This window comes from Camelus dromedarius, chromosome 3, assembly GCF_036321535.1.
Source record: "Camelus dromedarius isolate mCamDro1 chromosome 3, mCamDro1.pat, whole genome shotgun sequence".
Lineage (NCBI taxonomy): Eukaryota > Metazoa > Chordata > Mammalia > Artiodactyla > Camelidae > Camelus > Camelus dromedarius.
Window position 1 is genome coordinate 46,405,098 of NC_087438.1, and position 18,674 is coordinate 46,423,771.

Sequence of the window (18,674 nt, forward strand, 5' to 3'; positions counted from 1 at the left end):
TGTCATCCTTTCTATATTATTGGACATCCAGTAAACATGAGCTCCCACCCACAGACCTACCTTTTTTTGTTTTACTCTGGATTTTAAAAAAATTGTTATAATCCACTTCAGCAGTGATTCTCAAAGTGTCATCTGCAACCAGCAACATCAACATCGCTTTGGAACTTGTTAGAAGTGCACATTGGAATCAGTAACTTGGAGAGGCACTCAGCAATCTGTTTTAACCAGCCCTTCCCATGACTGGTGCATGCTTAGATTGGAGAATCACTACATAGTCTTTGTCCCAAATTTGGCCAGTGGACACCTGATAGGCAACTGCTTAAAAGGATGAGATTGATGTGAGATTTTGGAAGACATGCCAGATAAAACAAGTGGTGGGGGGCGGGAGGCGCGGGGGAGGATCACTTGTGTAGAAGAAAAAAGTGAAGCAAAATGTTCTTCCAGGACCCTGAAAGTAGGAGTGGTGAACCTAACATCTTAATTTTACATCCTACCATGACTTTTGAATCTTTGACTGAGAGCTGTATTACTTTGACAATGGAGAGGAAGAAAGGGGAGCACTGTGTGATCAATAATAACCCAGGGGAAACTAACTATAGGAGGGAATACTTGGCTCTCTTGTTCAGAGCTCTGAGTTGCTGTGCTTGTGCCACAAAAATTGTGTCCTTTACATAACTGATCATAATGAAAAACTACGAACCAATCAGGCGTTTGTATGTCCTGCATTTTCTCTATTACCCTGTCATTGCTCAGCTAAGAAAGCTCAACTGTAGTTAGCCAGGTCAACAAGCTGACACTTGAGGGCACCCAATATTAAGAATGCGAATCTTTCTGACAGCTGAATTTTACACTAGAAGCCGGGGGGTTCGAGTACCTGCACTGCCTCCTCGTAAGGGGGCTGTACGTATCTGAACTTGGGCCACTCTTTTCTCTGCCAAATGAGGGTCCTGGACTTAATGAGCTCAGAGTAAGAAGTCTACTTAACCCTCCAATGTTGATCTCTCCCAGCCTGCCCGGCACACCCATCTTCCAAGGGCGCGGATGTAAGTGGGGTGTAAGATTGGTCAAAAACGGCTATCTAGGCGCGAAGGCTGAAAGCCCACCGATGTCGAGGTTTTCCCCTCCGGGCCGCGATTGCCAAGAGCTGGAGAGGGCCCCCAAACGACTGCAGCCAAGCCCTTAGCCCAGCACGCGACAGAACTGACGCTTAAAGTTCTTCCAATCTTTTTTCACTAGTGGTCTGTAACGGTTTTAACTAGTAGAGCCAGGGTGAAAGGAGAGACAGCAGCAACCATGGCAACCAGAGACCGGCGCGGAGAGGGCGGGACCGCGGGGCGGAAGGGGTGGGGCGGGGCGCGACGGCCCTCCGGCGCCTTCCGGGCGTTGATTCAGTGGCGGGAAAAGCCGCTCCTTCTTGGGTAGCGGCTGCTAGTGCTGTCTGGTGGCCCATCGAGCCGGGAATGGAGAAGCAATCCGAAGAGCAAGCCGCCGCCGAGCCCGCGGACTCCGGAGGGGAAGGCGGGCCGCCGCAGGTCGCCGGCGCCCAGGCGGCGCGTCCCGAGGACCGCATGACCCTGCTGCTCAGGTTGTTCCCTCTGGCCGGCTGGGCCGGAGCCAAGTTAGAGAGCTCCCCCACTTTGCTCAAAATGTCCAGGGTTCGAATTCAGTCTTGGCCACCTAATGGCTGCGTGACTACATCATTCGCTTAAGCTCTTTAACCCCTTTCTTCATCTTGGAAAAAGAGAAAAGTGAGACCCTCCTAGCAGAGTTGCTGTGGGGTTAAATGAGATAGTCTGGGCCTAGCCTTTAGCAGGGGATCCTTAGATCCCATGGAGCTGTAATTAATGCCTCCTTTCTTATCCCCTCATGCCCTAGGGTCCCAATTTTCCAGCCGTTTTGAGGGGTTCATCTGAGTTACTCCCTTTTCTTTTATAGCTACGGTCCTACAATCCAGAGGCTTCATTTGTTGTATTTTCTACCTGGAGGCAATGCTTATACTTAAACTAAGCTGTTGCTAAAGGAAGATTTGATGAAAAGGACATCAATCTTCTACACCTGTGGGCAACTAAGGTCCTGGGCCATATCCATCCTACACTTTGTATTTGGGTGCTCCCCACCACCCAAGCTGAGAATAGTTTCTTGTGTTAAAATGGTTGAGGGGAAAAAAAAATCACAAAAATAACAGGTGAAAGTTACATGAAATTAAGTTTTAGTGCCCTTAAGTAAAGTTTTACTGGAACACAACTTTGTGCTGCAAGGGCTGAGTTGAGTAGTTACAGCAGATACCATATGACTCACAAAGTCTAAAATGCTTGGTGTCTGGCCCTTGACAGAAAAACAAAATTTGCAGACTGCTAAATCATAACGGGGATTTTTTTTAAAATAAGCTTTGTAACTGTATTACAGTGTTGCCATTGATTTGGAAGGCCTTGGCTAATAATAAATCTCACAACCTCACTTTAAAAATTCCATCCTACTGATCAATGCACAACAGGTTCCCCCAAACATGGAGTCTTGTGGTCCAGGTCTTTTTTGAATCAGGATGAGGGAGTGGTGGGTCCAGGTGGGGCTATTGGCCATGCCCCTGCTTGTGGCCTATCTGCACATTCCGCCTTCCCCTCACCCCCAGCTTTCTCTTACTCTTCAACTCGTGGAATTTGTTAGGCAAGTTTTTCACCTACAAGGGATTGCACATCTTATACCAAGACTCTGGGTATGGTTGGAAGTCTGGAGATAGTCATGCTTTTACCCGGCTTTCCAACATCTGGCTATGACTGGTACAAGATATAGGTAGGTCTGACCCTCAGGTTTCATCAAGTGATTCCCCTTGATTTCTTTGGCTTTGATTTCAGTGATAACTCAAGACCACACCACTATTCCATATTTGAGCAGGCCAGCATCATGGGGGAGCTTTGGTGGCATCTGGGGCTCCAGAACTGCGGGATCAACGTTTTGTCTCATGATTATGGAGATGTTGTTGCTCAGGAGTTGCTCTGTAGGTTCAAGCAGAATTGACCTGGTCTGCTTACCATAAAGTGTCTCTGTCAACGGAGTTATATGGCAACACTGATGAGAACTTGGTCATGGGCAATCTCTTACAGTATATCAATCAGAGGAAGAAGTTTAGAAGAAGCTGAATGCAAGCTCTTACCTCTATCTATCCCCATTCATTTTATCTGTGGGCCATTGGGTCTGGGGAATCCCTATCCAGAGTTTTTGAAGCTGTATAGGAAAATGCTGCCACAGTCCAGTAGCCATTCTGGATGACCACATTAGCCACTATCCACAGCTAGAGGATCCCATGGGTTTCTTGAATCCATATACAGACTTCATCAACTCCTGAGCTGGAAAGAGCAGCTTCCCTGTATTACTCCCCTATTCCTTTAATCCATTGTGTATTCCACTTAGGAAGAAATGCCCAAAAGAGGTCCTGGCCACCAAACACTGTTCTCTCACAAAAGTCCACCTGACCAACACTGGTGAACAGTGTATAGTAAAAAGGCAGCAAAAACTCTGAGTGACCTAATAGCCTATTTCCCATTCCTTTGACATCTGACCTACTATATGGACTTGCCTTCATCTTTGTGTTTTTAGGAAATTCCAGTGAGCACTATTATTCACTGATGCAGAAAGACAGACATTCTTTTGCATAAACGTCTTTGAAAAACTTCTAAAAATAAGTAAATAAAAATTCCCTTCCCTTCAATCTACAATATAAAGTACTAAAATATTAAAGATACAACATCTTTTCCATCTCAGCTAAAAAGGATTATTCTTTCAGTGTGTCATAAAATGTTAGTGTACTAAAACTCTAAGGAATTGTCCTTTTCAATTGGAATTTTGAAACATAAGGAACGTATTTCATGGAGCTTTAGAAATTTGTCCAATATTTCTTAGCTACTTAAGTCTCAAAGTCACAAACAGTTTCAGAATTATGACCACCAAGTAAATGTGAAACATCTTGTAAGTACAACTTAATAAGTTATTATTTTACCCACAGCTCTTCTGCCTATTTTATGTCTGATTCTTAAGTAAGCAGAATCATAGGACAACTAAAAAACTTAGAGTTACTTATCTATCGTAGGATTAGTATCTATGTTATTTTTCTGTACCTCCTGAGAATGTTTTAATCTGTTTGTAAATCATTATAGTGTTTGGGATTTCACCATTATAGTGTTTCTTTGTTTCTTAGGGGGAGGTTTTTGTGTGATTGAAAAAAAATTTTGTGTGTGTGTTGTGGTGGAGAGGAGGTAATTAGATGTGGAGGTACTGGTGATCATTCCCAGGACCTCATGCATGCTAAGCACGCATGCCAGCACTGAGCTACACCCTCCCCAACATCTGTTTCTTTGTGTAGCAGTTTTCTTTAAGTCTCATTTCAGTGTGGCCCATTAGAAATAAATTTAAAAATCAAATTTTTAACTTTTCCTCACAGGTTCTGTTTTCCTACAGTATTTCATTTTGTGTCTTTTTCTCGGGCCTTAAAATTCTTTATGCTCATTTTAAATAAAATGAGGCCAAACTAGATTAATGCTGTTTATTTATACTCTTTATGTTACATCAGCTTCCAAAAACAGCTGAGTTGGTTTATTCTATAGTAATGAGTAAAACCTCAGTCAATAAATATATGACTGTTCTTTTTATCTGTTTTCAGACTAAGAGCACAGACAAAACAACAGCTCTTAGAATATAATTCAATGGTTGATGCAAGTAAGTATTTTCATTTTCAAATCAGGTTTTGTGACTTTATGCATGAACAGTACTCCAGGGAAAAGAAAGTCAGTTTTACAAAAAGCTATTTATTTAAGGAATGGGAGGGGCAGCATAATGCAGCAGTATGTAAGAAGGCAAAAAGCAGGCTTGCCCTGGCCCTCAGGAACTAGTTAAGAATTCAGGGAATGTATATAAAACAACTAAATAACAAAGCCAGACAGTTAAGTTCTACAGATCAAAGAATTGGGAAATCCCTGTTTGCTGAAGGAATAATACTTATTACTACCAACAATTTGTAGATTAAATTAGCAGATTAGATAATTGTTAAGCAAGTGACCTGAGACCTATGCTTTGAGAAACACTGGAATATAGGCATGAGAACAGAAGGGAGAGCAGCTTAGAGGCATGAGTGACAATTTCAATTCTAAACACAGAAAAACTTTAAATTTATCTTTTAGAATTATTAATCCCGAAATTTCAGGAGCCTAGAGAGTAGTAAAACGATGGTTTAGCCTTCCTAAAGTAATAACCACCTATTATTACCACCTGATTTATAAGCCCTTGAGTCACAAAGATAGATTTTGATGAGTTTTTCTCTATGAAATAAGCTTAAAAAATAAACCATGTAGTACACTAGGTTGAATCAAGAATTATGGAAAAACCACGGGACCTCATAGATGTCTTAGTCACTTCCCTGAATCCATGTTTGGATTTAGGTAATTTGGGGACTCTGCTTAATCTCTTGTTTAAGGCCATAGACCTGAGGGCAGTTCTGGTGTGTTTTGCATCTGCATTCCAGGGTTTCTGAAGTCATCTTATGTGTGTGTGTTTTTTGTTTTTGTTTTTTTCCAAAAATTAGGCCCTCGGCCTCTTTCCTGCTCACTATAGCTAGTAAATTACTAAACTGGGATATGAGCCAGGCTTTCTTGCCTCCAAAGCCTTGTCCCTTTTGTTACATCAATAATGCTTAACTCAAAGATGACCAGTAGGTCACTGTCCTTCCCCTGAGGGAATTAGTGGTCTTCTTGTTTCCAAAGCCCATGTTCCTTGCATTAAACAAATTATGTTTACCTGAGAGAAGAGAGGTAGGACATGCCTAAAGCTTTTGCTGGCATGAGAGCCCACATAATAAAAAAGCATAATCTAGCTTAGATGACAGGGTGTAAGGGACAAGCTATTCAAAATTTGGACCATTGAGGAATTGTCTCTATAGGTATTTCTGGACTCCATTGAATGAATCCATGCTAGGGAATGGAGATATGGTGTCGAACAAGACAGATTTTGCCCTCATAGAGTTAAAATTCCATGTAGCAAAATGGGTAAGCAAACAAACACGTGGGGTAATTATGACATATAGTAAGTAAGAAGGAAATAACAGTGTGATGAGAGGGGGGTGCTACTTTAGATAGATGGCTTCTTCAAGAAGATGGCATTGGAGCTAAAATTCAGGTGGTAAGAGAGTCTACCTCCTTGTGCAGTCCTTGTTTTCCCTGTATAGATAATTCCATTTTTAAAGGGTTGTGATACCTGAAAGCTTGAGTACATTTAATAATCCACACTCTAGAATTTCTGCAGCTGAAAGAGAGGACAGATTTGAAGCAAGCCATGAGACATTAGGTTGTATGTAACCTTTGAAAGAAGATGTTTATCTAAAATTGATTAGTATTTTACCATTAAAAAATATATTACTGAGACTTTATTCCTTGAATTTTTTTTTACTATAAGTGCGTCCATTTTAAGGGTACAGTTTGATGAGTTTTAACAGATATATACCTCGGTATAACTACCACCACAGTCAAGATATAGAACATTTTTGTCACACCTCCCTTGTGCTACCACACTCAGTCCCCACCCTCACCCCCAGCAACCACCAATTTGGTTTGTTACTGTAGATTTGTCGTCTAGAGTTGTGCTGTCCAATACAGTAGCCACTAGCTACATGTGGCCTTTAAATGTTAAAATTAAACATTTAGTTGTACTAGTCACGTAACAAATGCTCAATAGGTAGTTGTGTTTGGTGGCTACCACATTGGACAATGCAGGTGTTAAGCATTTCATTCGTCACAGAACAGCACAGTGCTGTTCTAGAAGTTGATGTAAATGGAGTTATATGGCATGTATTTTTTTGTTACTGACAACTTTCTTTTATGACAATTCATGTAACAAAATTCACTATATTAAAATGTACAATTCAGTAGTTTTTTTGTGTTATTTCAATGTTGTGCAACCATTACCGCTATCTAATTCCAGAACATTTCCATCACCCTAAAAAGAAATCTGGTACCTGTTAGTCACTCCCAGTGTGTCTGGCTATTTGCACAGTATTTTTGTGATCTATCCATGCTGTGTGTTTCAGTATTCATTCGTTTTTATTGTAGAGTATATCCCATGATAACTACCACAATTTGTTAATCTAGCTACCCGTTGATGAACATCTGAACTGTTTCCAGTTTTTTGCCCATTATGAATAAAACTGTTGTTAAATGCAGTAATCATTTGTACATATTTTTGTGGACATTTGTTTTCATTACTCTTAATTAAATACCTAAAAGTCAAATTATGGGGTCATATGGTAAGTGTATGTTTAACTTCTTAAGAAACTGCCAAACAGCTAAAACGATTATACCATTAGGGCAGATTTCCCCTGGCGGTGTTATGAGATTTCCACTTTCTCAATAACCTTTCCAAAACTTGGCACTGTCAGCCTTTTTAAATTTTAGCCATTTTAATAAGTATGTAGTGGTATTTCATGTGGTTTTAATTTACATTTCCCTAATAACTAATGATGTTTCTTTTCATATCTTACTGGCAACTTATATATCTACTTTTATGAAGTGTTCAAATCTTTGCCCTTTTTTCTTTGCCCATTTTTTAATTGAATTGTTAGTCTTACTGAGTTTGAATTCTTTAATTATAAATGAATACAGTTCTTTTTCAGATATATATATGTGTATATGGCAGATATTTTCTCCTAGTTTGTTGCTTGTGTTTTTAATTTTTTTTAACACTGTCTTTTGAGGAGCAGAAGGCATTAATTTTGATAAAGTACTATTTTGCACTCATTTTTTCTTTTGTGGTTTGTGATTTTTGAGTTCTAAGAAATCTTTGACTACCCCAGGTTTGCAAAGATTTTCTCCTGTGTTTTGTTCTAGAAGTTTTATATGATTTTAGATTTAACATTCAGGACTGATCCTTTTTGAGTTAAGTGTGAGTATAGTGTGAGTCAAGGTTCATTTCTTTTCCATTTGGAAATCCAGTTTTTCTAGCACTATTTGTTGAAAAGACTTTCCTTTATCTATTGTACATGTGTAGGTCTATTTCTGGACTTTTTCATCTGTCCTCTTGAGGTATTTGACTATCTTTATAGTGGTACCTCAATGCCTCAATTACTGTAGCTTTATAGTAAATATTGATTATCAGCTACTGTAAGTCCTCCAGTTTTGTTCTTTGTCAAAATTGTTTTGACTATTCTAGGTCCTCTGTGTTTCTATATGCATTTTAAAATCAGCCTGTTAATTTATACAGAAAAAAAAAGCCTGTTAGACTGGAATTTGATTGGGATCTATAGAGCAGTATGGGTGAAGTTGTTACATTAGCAATAATGATTCTCCCAATAAATGCAGATGGTGTATCTTTTCATTTCAGTATTTGATAGTGTCCAGTGTAGAGTTCATATACATAATTTGTTAAATTTATCCTTAAGTATTTTGTGGTTTTATATGCAATTTTACATGTATTTTTAAATTTTAATTTCCAATCGTTTGTTGCTAATATATAGACATACAGTTTTTTTACATTGATCTTGTTTGTTTTTTACTCCCCTTTATTTTCTATCATTCTAAAATTGTGCTGTTCAATATGTTAGCCACTAGCTCCATGTAACCATTGAACAATTGAAATGTGATTAGTCCTCGCTGAGGACTGTAAATGTACAATATGCACAGAAAAAGTTTGTGAAATATTTCAATAATAATTCTAAATTGACTACATGTTTAAATGATAATGTTTTGGATATATTGGGTTAAATAAGCTATATTAAAGTTATTTTCACTTGTTTCTCTACTTTTGTAATTTGGGGAAACTAGAAATAAAAAATTTCTTATTTGTGGCTTCCATTTATTTCTGTTGGACAATACTTTTGTAAAATGTTACTAACTTCAATTATTTGTTTGTAGATGAAGAAAGAACTCCAGAACAAATCATACAAGAAAAGCAAATTGAAGCGTATGTCATATTTAAAATTTTTATTTGTGGTTTTTTACTAAGATTTAATAATACTATTCATCATATAACACTGTTTTCTTCCTTTATTTTTCCAAGTAATTTGTCATGCTCATATTGAGAAGTTGTACATGAGTGATCACTTTTGGCATTTCCCCCCCTTAACAAGATACTTAGGAAGGTATCTCAGGAGGCATCAGTTTACCAAATCTGTGAATGTGTTGGTGTGGGGATCCTGTAGAATATTTAGATACTGACATTTTACGTTCTTCAAAGATTTACTGTATACCTCTTTCCCAGTAGTTACTTTTTCTGATAATGCTGAAATTCTTTTGTTCATGCTTCTTTGGCAGTAAAATTGAAGAACTGGAAAAGGAAATTGAAGAGGTGAAAATTGCTTTTGAAATGAAAAAGCTTGCATTAGACAGGTAATTACTACATTTTAAGTGTAAGTGTTGTGAACTGCATGCAAAATGGGTATGTCTCGAGGTGGAGGGAATGTTTTAGCTAGTTTGAATTAATCAAAACGATGATTAGATAATGATCACAAATTTTGAGCCCTGAGAGAAAAGTTTCATCACTCATTAGCATCTTCATTTGAAGAACTTACATAAGAGAGGGTTAATAAGGAAATGTCAAACAAGACAACAGATGTGTGAGGTTTAATCCCAGTTGTGTTTGGAAGGATTACATGGATTCATTTATTCTAGTAACTCTTAAGGAGTAAAAGAATTATCACTGAATTTAATTATATTTTTAATGATAGGTTTTGCATCTGTATTTTTAAATTTATTCTATAAATATTTGAGTGCTTACTGTGTCCTAAACTTTGTGCTAGGTGCTGGTATAAAGATGTTAATAAGACCTACATGGTCTCTATATAAGCTTGTGATCTGAATTAATAATCTAAAGTGACTGACTTACAGTTTTTTTCTTATATTTCTGGCCTTTCCAGATTAATTTCTTCATATATTTAATTGAAAAACAGTTAAAGCCCTTTTAATTGCTTCTAGTAGTGAACTTTTTCCCCTCATCTCGTATGCTAGCTCATCATGTAGATCATATTTTTTAACTCAGGTGACTTCAGAGCTATTAAGATAACCCCTTTAATGAAATGACTAATGTTGCTGAGTTGATTATTACTTATTTATTAACTATTAGAATTTAAAAATAAATTATTGTGGTTGTGTACACATAGACATATTTTAAAGTTTATAGTCAAGTATGGCTTTGTATTCCCTGACTCATTTCAGGCCCTAGCTGATCTCTGCAGTGCCTTTTTTTCCTTCCAGTTTTATTGATAAGTGATTGACATACATTACTGTTTAAGTTTAAGGTATACAGCGTAACGATTCAACTAACATACATCTGAAATGATTATCACAGTAAATTTAGAGGACATCCATCATCTCATATAGATATAAAATTAAAGAAATAGAAAAAAAATTTTGTCTTGTGATGAGAACTCTTAGGATTTACTCTCAATAACTTTCATGTATAACTTACAGCAGTGTTAATTTATTTATCATGTTGTGCATTACATTCTGTAGTACCTTAATGCCTCCTCCTAACCCTGCACCAAGGTGGACAGCTTGGAGAGCAAAGCTTAGGCTGGATGTCAGGTCTGCTCAGCCCCTCTGCCCGGCAGTGCACAACCACGTGCAGCAGCCCCATCCCTCTTGGAGTTATTTCATATTTCTGTGACTTACTTATCATAGTATTTCCATACAGTACTGTTTAAGAACCTACTTTTGTTTTATGTTGTATTGAAAGAGAAATCAATCTTTACCTTGTAGTGTTTTTAAATTTTCTTTTGAATCTACCATAAATGTTATCCACTTTTTATAATGGAAGCTTTTTTACTCTCATAGGATGCAACTTTCAACTGCACTTAAAAAAAACCTGGAGAAAATGGACATCAAGACTAGGTACGGGTTTTTTTTTTTCTTTCTGGATTTGGTAAGGATGGGAATAAGAAAGATCAGCATAATGACTATCTCCACAAAATTTTTTTTTAAATTAACTGCCACTGCTGAACACTTTTTTCCGGGGAGTAAGAAAAATGATAGTGTTTTGGGGGTCTCCTCATCATTACAACTTTTATAGTCCCATTGACATCTTGTTCCATAGTGGGACCCTAAGAAGTAATGGAGGTTTTAGCCAGACCATCTGAAAATTTTGAAGGAAGGTTTTGAAGGTTAATTTTTGTTCAGGGTTTACTGTAAAACAGGAACAATGCTATCTCACTTAGCCAATAACAACCCAATGAGATAGGAGGTATACTCATTTTTCATTGGCAGAAATGAGCTTATATAGGTTAAATAATTTGCCAAGGAATATAAAATAAAGACTCTGATGATCAAGGTCATTTATAATCTGGTCTTAAGTGCTTAGCCTCAGGGGCCTTACCTGTGATTTTTATCTCCCAAAGCTCTAATCTTGTGATAAATACCACCACCATCCCATTAGCATGGGATAAGTACCAAGATGAATCTGGCCCTTTCTCTGTCTGGACATCTTAACCCAGATTGATACCTATTTCCCCTATATTGCATTCAACTCCAGGATTACATAAATCCTAAAATCTGAATTTGGACTCTCCAAATAGTGTTCCCCCAGAAAAGGAGAGCTTAAAATATTCTTTAGTTTAAGGGGTGCAGGACAGATTCATCACCTTAACACCCAAAGACAGCAGAAAGGCTGAGTAGCCGGAGGCAGTTCCTTTAGCATGTCTTAAGAGTTTACAACCATGTATAGCTATAACTTGTAGAAAATGAGTTCAGCTTTGTCAGGTCTGTGCAAAGATTCCCCTTTTTCAGCCTCCTCAGTAAACTGTTTCTACAGTGTTTGTCACAGCTGGCTGACTATCAGAATAATTAGTATTATCACAGTGATCACATTGCTGGTCCCATCCCAAACCTACTGACTTAGCACCTCTGAAGATGGGGGGCTGGCACTCCGCATTTAACAAGGCTCCCAGGAGACTGTGGCAGTCTGAAGTATGAGAACCACTGTTCCTGCCCAGTCTTATTTCATACCCTTTTACTGCGGTCAGGGCAAACTGCTTGATCTAGGTAACCTATATAATTACACTTGACTCTTGAACGATGGGTTTGAACTGTACAAGTCCACTTACACGCAGTTTTTTTTCTTCCAATGAATATAGTACCTGTATTTTCATTTTACAGATCTCTGGATTAAGTTTGGGGAAAGTTTGTATCCAGTTGGAGATAACAGTATGTGGGGCACTAGGGTTTGATCCAAAACATTTCAGCTTGCTGCCTTTGTCTTTGAGGCAGAGCTAGCAGTACTCTTGACTGTGGGGTGGTCTGCACCCCTAACCACCATCCCACCCACATTGTTCAAGGGTCAACTGTACTTTACATCCCTTAAGACTCAAGGGTTTCCCTTGTTCCACGCTTTGCATGACTCTTAACAATGGTTCGTATCCATTAGTGATTGTGATGAAACTATACTATGGTTGTGAATTTTTCTCCCTGAAGATTCTTTCCTCTTTGAAAGCAGGTACTGTGTTTTACTCTATTTTATATTCTTGGTGCCGAGCACAGTTCTTGGCATGTAGTAGTTACTCAGAAATATTTGTTGAAGAATTGGGGATAAAAAGCAGTTTATTCAATGAAACTATTGTGTTTGATACTATAATGGTAGATACATGAAAATTATACATTTCTCAAAACTCATAGAATGTACAACACCAAGAGTAAACCCTAATGTAAACTATGGACTGGGTGATAATGATGTGTTAGTGTAGGTTCATCATTTGTAACAGATGGACCTCTCTGGTCTGGAAGGCTGTGCTAGTGTGGGGCAGAGGGAATATAGGCTCACCTTCTACTCAGTTTTGCTGTGAACCTAAAACTGATCTAAAAAATAAAGTCTGTTCCCCCCCCCCAAAAAAAAAACAATGTGTTAGGGAAGTTATTAAGATTTTTTTCTCCCTAAATATGAGATTTTTAGAAATGTTCCTGCATGCATAAATATGATATTCTGTGTTGTCTGTGAGCAAAAATTTTTCTAAAGAAATGTATTTCTAATTTTAAGCAAAGACTTAGTTTACATCCAACTTTTTTTATTTTATTAAACAATGACTTTCTATTGACGTATACAGTGGATATAATGAAAGTAAATGTATACTAACTGATTTCTTCATTGAGATTTATTAATTTTAACACTTAATAAATCATATTTTTATTCCTTTACAGTGTACTCATGGATAACATGACACAGATATTAAATCTCAATAAATTAATAATGAAATTACAGCAGGTAACTTGTGCCATTAAGCTGTTTATGCATTCTCATGATTTGAGCAATGACTTCTTGCTGATAACTATTGTATGTGACTAAATAGGATTTTGTAAAGAGACTGGTATGGTTGGAATTCACTGTCCTTAAGTGTTTTTTATAACTCCATTATTTCTAACTAAAATTGTTAATTATCTACTTATCATTTAAGCTACTGTACTCTCCCTTTTGTTGTGTGGAAATAGGGGAATTAAAAACTAGAGCCCTAGAAAGTATGAACTAATAGATAAATTTCAGTGATTTAAGTTTAATAGGTGTGTTCTTAGATTATGTCCTTTAATCTTTTTATTTCTAATAACAGGAAACTTGGGATTTGGAGGAAAAATTGCTTGATGTTAGAAAGAAGAGATTGCGTATGTAGAACTTTTTTTTTGAGAACATGTTTTCACTTAGGGATATTGAAAAGGCCAGATCTCTCAGTCACTAAAAACTTTATTAATTTTCAAATTTTCTTAAAACTTTGGACAAGGCAATTTAAAAAGTAGTATACAAAATGGATTTTGCTTGATTTGTTGTTTTAGAACTTTAACTCACAAAAATTAATACATTCTCAGTAGGGGGAAAACAATCAAACGATACAAAAGTATAATGTGAAAGTCATGCCTCCTTCCTGTGTGACCACAGTTAGGCCTACATCATTCCAAGCCCTTTTCCATACCCATGTAAACATATTTATATATACATAATTTTTAGATGATCACTTGATACATAGGGTTCTACAGCTTTTTAACTTAACGAACATGACATGGCATTTTGCATTGATATTATTGAAATGTTTTATTGAAATGTATTTCACAAGTAATACACATTCTCTATAGAGAATTTGGAAACAAATATACACAAGAAAAGCCAATTTTTAAAAAATTTTATTTTACAGTCAAAAGATAATCGCTCTTCAATGTTTATTTCTTATACAATAAAATTGGCATCATTTTATTCTGTATTGTAAACTGCTTTTTTCATTTAACAGTATAGACATGATTTATTATTTTAAAATATTATATAGATCTGCCTGTTTGTTAAGTAATTGCAGGGTCCAAAGTCTTCTTGGTTATATGACCTAATCACCCTTTGAATGTCTTAATTATTTTTCCATTGCATTCCAGCCTACTTTTGATACATTAGTATTAAGAAACCAAGCTCCTGAGATAGACCCATTTATGTTCCACATACAGTCTGTCCCCAACATAGGATGGTTTGACTTCAGATTTTTTGACTTCCCAAGGATATGAATTCCGTAGAAACCATTCTTCAGATTTTGAATTTTGTTCTTTTCCTGGGCTAGCGATATACTCTGCTTATGTAGGACAGCAGCAGGGAGCTCCAGCTCACAGTCAGCTATGCAGTCATGAGGGTGAACAACCAGTACACTTACAGTTATGTTTTCACTTTAATTCAACAGATTACATGAGATATTTAACACTTATAAAACAAACTTTGTGTTAGATGATTTTGCCCAATTTCAGGCTGTTGTAAGTGTTTGGAGCACATTTAAGGTAGGCTGTGCTAGGCTGTGATGTTTGGTAGATTAGGTGTACTAAATGCAGTTTTGACTTAGGATATTTTTAGATTAACATGGATTTATCAGGACATACCCCATTGTAAGTGGAGGACGATTTGTAGTTTATTTCTCAGAACTTTTCCAGAACAACCAAAAATGGTTGATGATATTTATCCCTGGAGAAGGGAATCTTACCTTTCACTGAAAATTTATCTTCCTGATATGTCATTTTTATAAACAAGTGGGAAAAAGCATATAACTCGTGCTTGTTTTTTTGGCAACCCAGAGTAAGTCTTCCTTGACATGATGCCATGGCAAACATCTGTAGGCAGTATCATTGTCATGCATACATACCTTGAACATTTCACAGAGGGCATTGCCCAGTGTAAAGTTAAAATATTGGTGTTTTGCACCTGGGAAATCATTTCCAGATCAAAATGGAACTGCAACCCAGAATGCTGCTAATTTGAAGTTTTCTCTTGACTGAAATAACCAGAAACTGTTCTGCTTCATAAGTTTTTAAGATTCTTGTTTATAGGACTTGTCATATACAGTATATTGTTTTATTTTTAACCTAATAGAGTTAAAACAAGCTTCAGAAAGTAAGCTTTTAGAAATACAGACTGAAAAGAACAAACAGAAAGGTGATTTGGACAGTATGGAAAATTCAGACAAGATAAAGAACATACAACAAAACCTGCAGAAGGAGATACAGATTACTACGGTTATTCAGCATGTGTTCCAGGTAACATTTATATAAGATAGAAAGGGAGGTAAAGAATTTTTTTAAATGATTGATTCTATAACTTTCAGGCTTACTTTCACTTTGTCTTTGATCTTACAAAACAATTTAGTACTGAATATTGGTCTGTTTACATATATCTGGAATTCATGTCTATTTAATATTAATGGCGTTGTTTTTACATTACAGTTGTATCTTGGTTATGTTTGTTTTGGGGGGTAGGTAATTTGGTATTTATTTTAATGGAGGTACTGGGGAATGATCCAAGGACCTCGTGCATGCTAAGCACAGCACTCCACCACTGAGCTATACACTCCCTCCACCCTTAGGCATTTATAAATGGAGTGATTTTAGCAGCTCTGTGGAGGCAGAATGGTATAATGGTGGAGAACATTAGACTCCAAGTTGGGAGGTGGGGAAAACATGGATGGGAATGATGGGAGTCTAGAGTTAAGATCCTCGTGGCTGCTTAACAGTTGCTGACCTTGAGGAAAGTATTTAACTTTTCTAAGCATTAGTTTCCTTGGGTAGAAAGAATGGTTGTGAAAACTAAAGGTGATAATTAATGTTAATCTGTTTAATATAGTATCTAGTCCAAAGCAGGTTCTCAGTAAATACTGGTGTTTATCATCATGTCAGTTTTTAAATTTTATATGTTCTTTTATTCTGGAGGTTTTCCTTTACTTGAATTATAAGATGTCTCTGGAACTGTTGAGATGAAGTACTTAAATTACCAGTTTTCAATTATGAAGATACACAGTTAAAACTGCCTATTATGCATAAAGCATATCCTTGTAGAACATGAGGTCTTATATCTCACCATAAGAAATTCTTTCCCGGGTCTTACACCTATTTATTTTAGTAGCTTTGAGTGATTTGATTAGGAATCAATCAAGTGGATTATTGCATCATAAATGCAGTACATAAGTACAAAATAACTTAAAATCATTTTAATTTTCTTTGGCACAGGTTCCTTACTACTGCTTTGAGATTTCTATTATTCTGTGTTTCTTAATTTTTATTCATATCCCCTAAAATAGTGTTACTTTTGATTTAATGAACCTATTGCTTTGTTAAACAGATACAGCTTTGCTCATCTTAGAAGCTCTCTTTGTTGCTAAAAGAAGATCAGCCCTTAGGGGTTCAGTCATGTTTGAATGCTTATCTCCACCTGCCTTTGTAAATTTGACTGGATTTATATACCCTAGCCCTTTCATTCACTTGCAGCAAGAATGTGCCTTATATAGGCCAAAGTTTTTCATACTTTTATGTAATACATATAGCAATATAACACTTATATTCTAAAATCTCTTTTAACAGCATTGCAATTAGTAATTCAGTATCACTGAACTGTAGTTTTTCAAAGAATGCCCAGAAGTTTCATTAATTATGACCTTCATGAAGCATTCCTCCATTGTGTACCACAAAAATATGCTTCACCTTTGTCAAGGTCTTGAAACTTTGCTGAAGGCTAAGAACTAAGCTCTTCTTTTATTTATTTTAAAAATAATGCATATTACTTACACTTGAATTATTTTTCACCATAGACATGCAAAATAAACTCTGAACCACAGCTGCAGTCTTTCCTTTAATCTAGGTACCACTGCAAGTATCCTTAATAGGTAAAAACTGTCCACAAAAATTGGTGAAACATAAAAATTTGTTGTAACCATTGTAAATATTCCCCAGCATTACGGAGATCAAGGCTGAAGCCTTACTGAAGGAGGAACTGAGGATACAAGAAAGTATTACTATTTTTTCTCATGTTACAGAGTAAATGTTCACACCTAGTTCGGTAAATGTTTGATAAGATCAGTGAAAGAGGATTAAAAAATAATCTTGTTAAAGTTTTAAAAGTACTTAGAATTTTAATTTTTTAAAAATATTTTTTTAAATTACAGAACCTCATTTTGGGGAGTAAAGTCAACTGGGCAGAGGATTCTGCCCTTAAGGAAATGGTTCTGCAGCTTGAGAAGAATCTCACCATGATCCAGTAACAAATCTGTTCTGGCATTTTTTCTGTCTCTGATGTCATTTAAATTGCAAATTTCAAGTGAAATGTTTTTTCAGTGTTCAGTTTGGAACTGCTCTAATACTGCAATTTTATTTTAGCTTGAGTTAACATTGTATTGCAACATGGAATATATTGCTTTAAATGTAACTACAGAGACTGGCATATTCTAAAAGAATCCAGAAATCTCAGCCTTGGAAGGGCTCCAAAAGATATCTACTCCAGCTTTCCACTGAATGTGGACATTTCTTCTATAATATTCCTGGAAGTCCTAACTCTCAGTTGGAATACTTCTGTGTATTTGTTTGTTAACCAAAATATTGGAAAGTTAGAAAAGCCTATCCACATTTTTACTTCTTTTCCACTGTCATTGTATTTTATCAGATAAATTTCATTTTAGTTCTAACCACAGATTTTTTTTTTGCCTTTTTTTGAGACATAATGCATACATAACATGTGTAAGGTTAAGATGTACAACATGTTGATTTGACCACCATGGTATTAGCTAGCATCTCCACATGTCACATAATTATCATTTATTTATCCTGATGAAAGCATTTAAGATTAGTCTTTTAGTAACTTTAAAGTATGTAATGCAATGTTGTTAACTAGAATCACAATGCTGTGCATTAAATCTCCAACATTTATTCATCTTCTAACTGTAAGTTTGTACCCTTTGACCAACATTTCCCGAGTTCTTCCACTCCCCCATCCACATCTTCAAACAGAGACCCAAATAAAACATGACCCAAATCAACCATGAAAAAAAAGGAAAAAGAAAAACATTCAAAACGTTAACAGTGTGGGTATTGTAGAGGAGTCATGACTTTTTTCTTCTATATTTCTATGTTTATCATGCATTACTTTTTATAAGTTTAAAAATAAAAAAGAATGTTATTGTCTTATTGAAAAAATAGAACTTGCCACCTTTTATAGGATCCAGTTCCATTTTTGGAAAACTTTAATTTGAGCTCTATTAATTTGGCGCTATTGATCATTTTCATAGACAACGTAATATTTTCAACGTTCTTTTAAGAAGGACTTTAAACTTGAAAAGATGCACCGCAGTGGATAAGCATTTGAAATCTGTTCTTTAGATCAATAACAAATACAGAGATTTGCCTGAATTTTAATTCTAAGCATCTTTCTTTGGAATATTT

The 18,674-nt window shown here is 36.3% G+C and overlaps 1 protein-coding gene and 1 pseudogene across 1 annotated transcript; both read left to right on the top strand.

The window, feature by feature from the left end:
- Positions 1–1,380: 1,380 nt before the first annotated feature.
- CENPH (centromere protein H) lies at positions 1,381–17,917 on the top strand. The gene is made up of 9 exons (XM_010974944.3): positions 1,381–1,585; positions 4,655–4,710; positions 8,889–8,937; positions 9,288–9,362; positions 10,806–10,862; positions 13,158–13,221; positions 13,562–13,613; positions 15,343–15,506; positions 17,405–17,917. The coding sequence occupies exons 1-9, from the start codon at positions 1,461–1,463 to the stop codon at positions 17,498–17,500; spliced, it is 738 nt and encodes a 245-aa protein (XP_010973246.1). The 5' UTR covers positions 1,381–1,460; the 3' UTR covers positions 17,501–17,917.
- LOC105084852 (mesoderm-specific transcript homolog protein-like) lies at positions 2,265–3,599 on the top strand (annotated as a pseudogene).
- Positions 17,918–18,674: the final 757 nt, after the last annotated feature.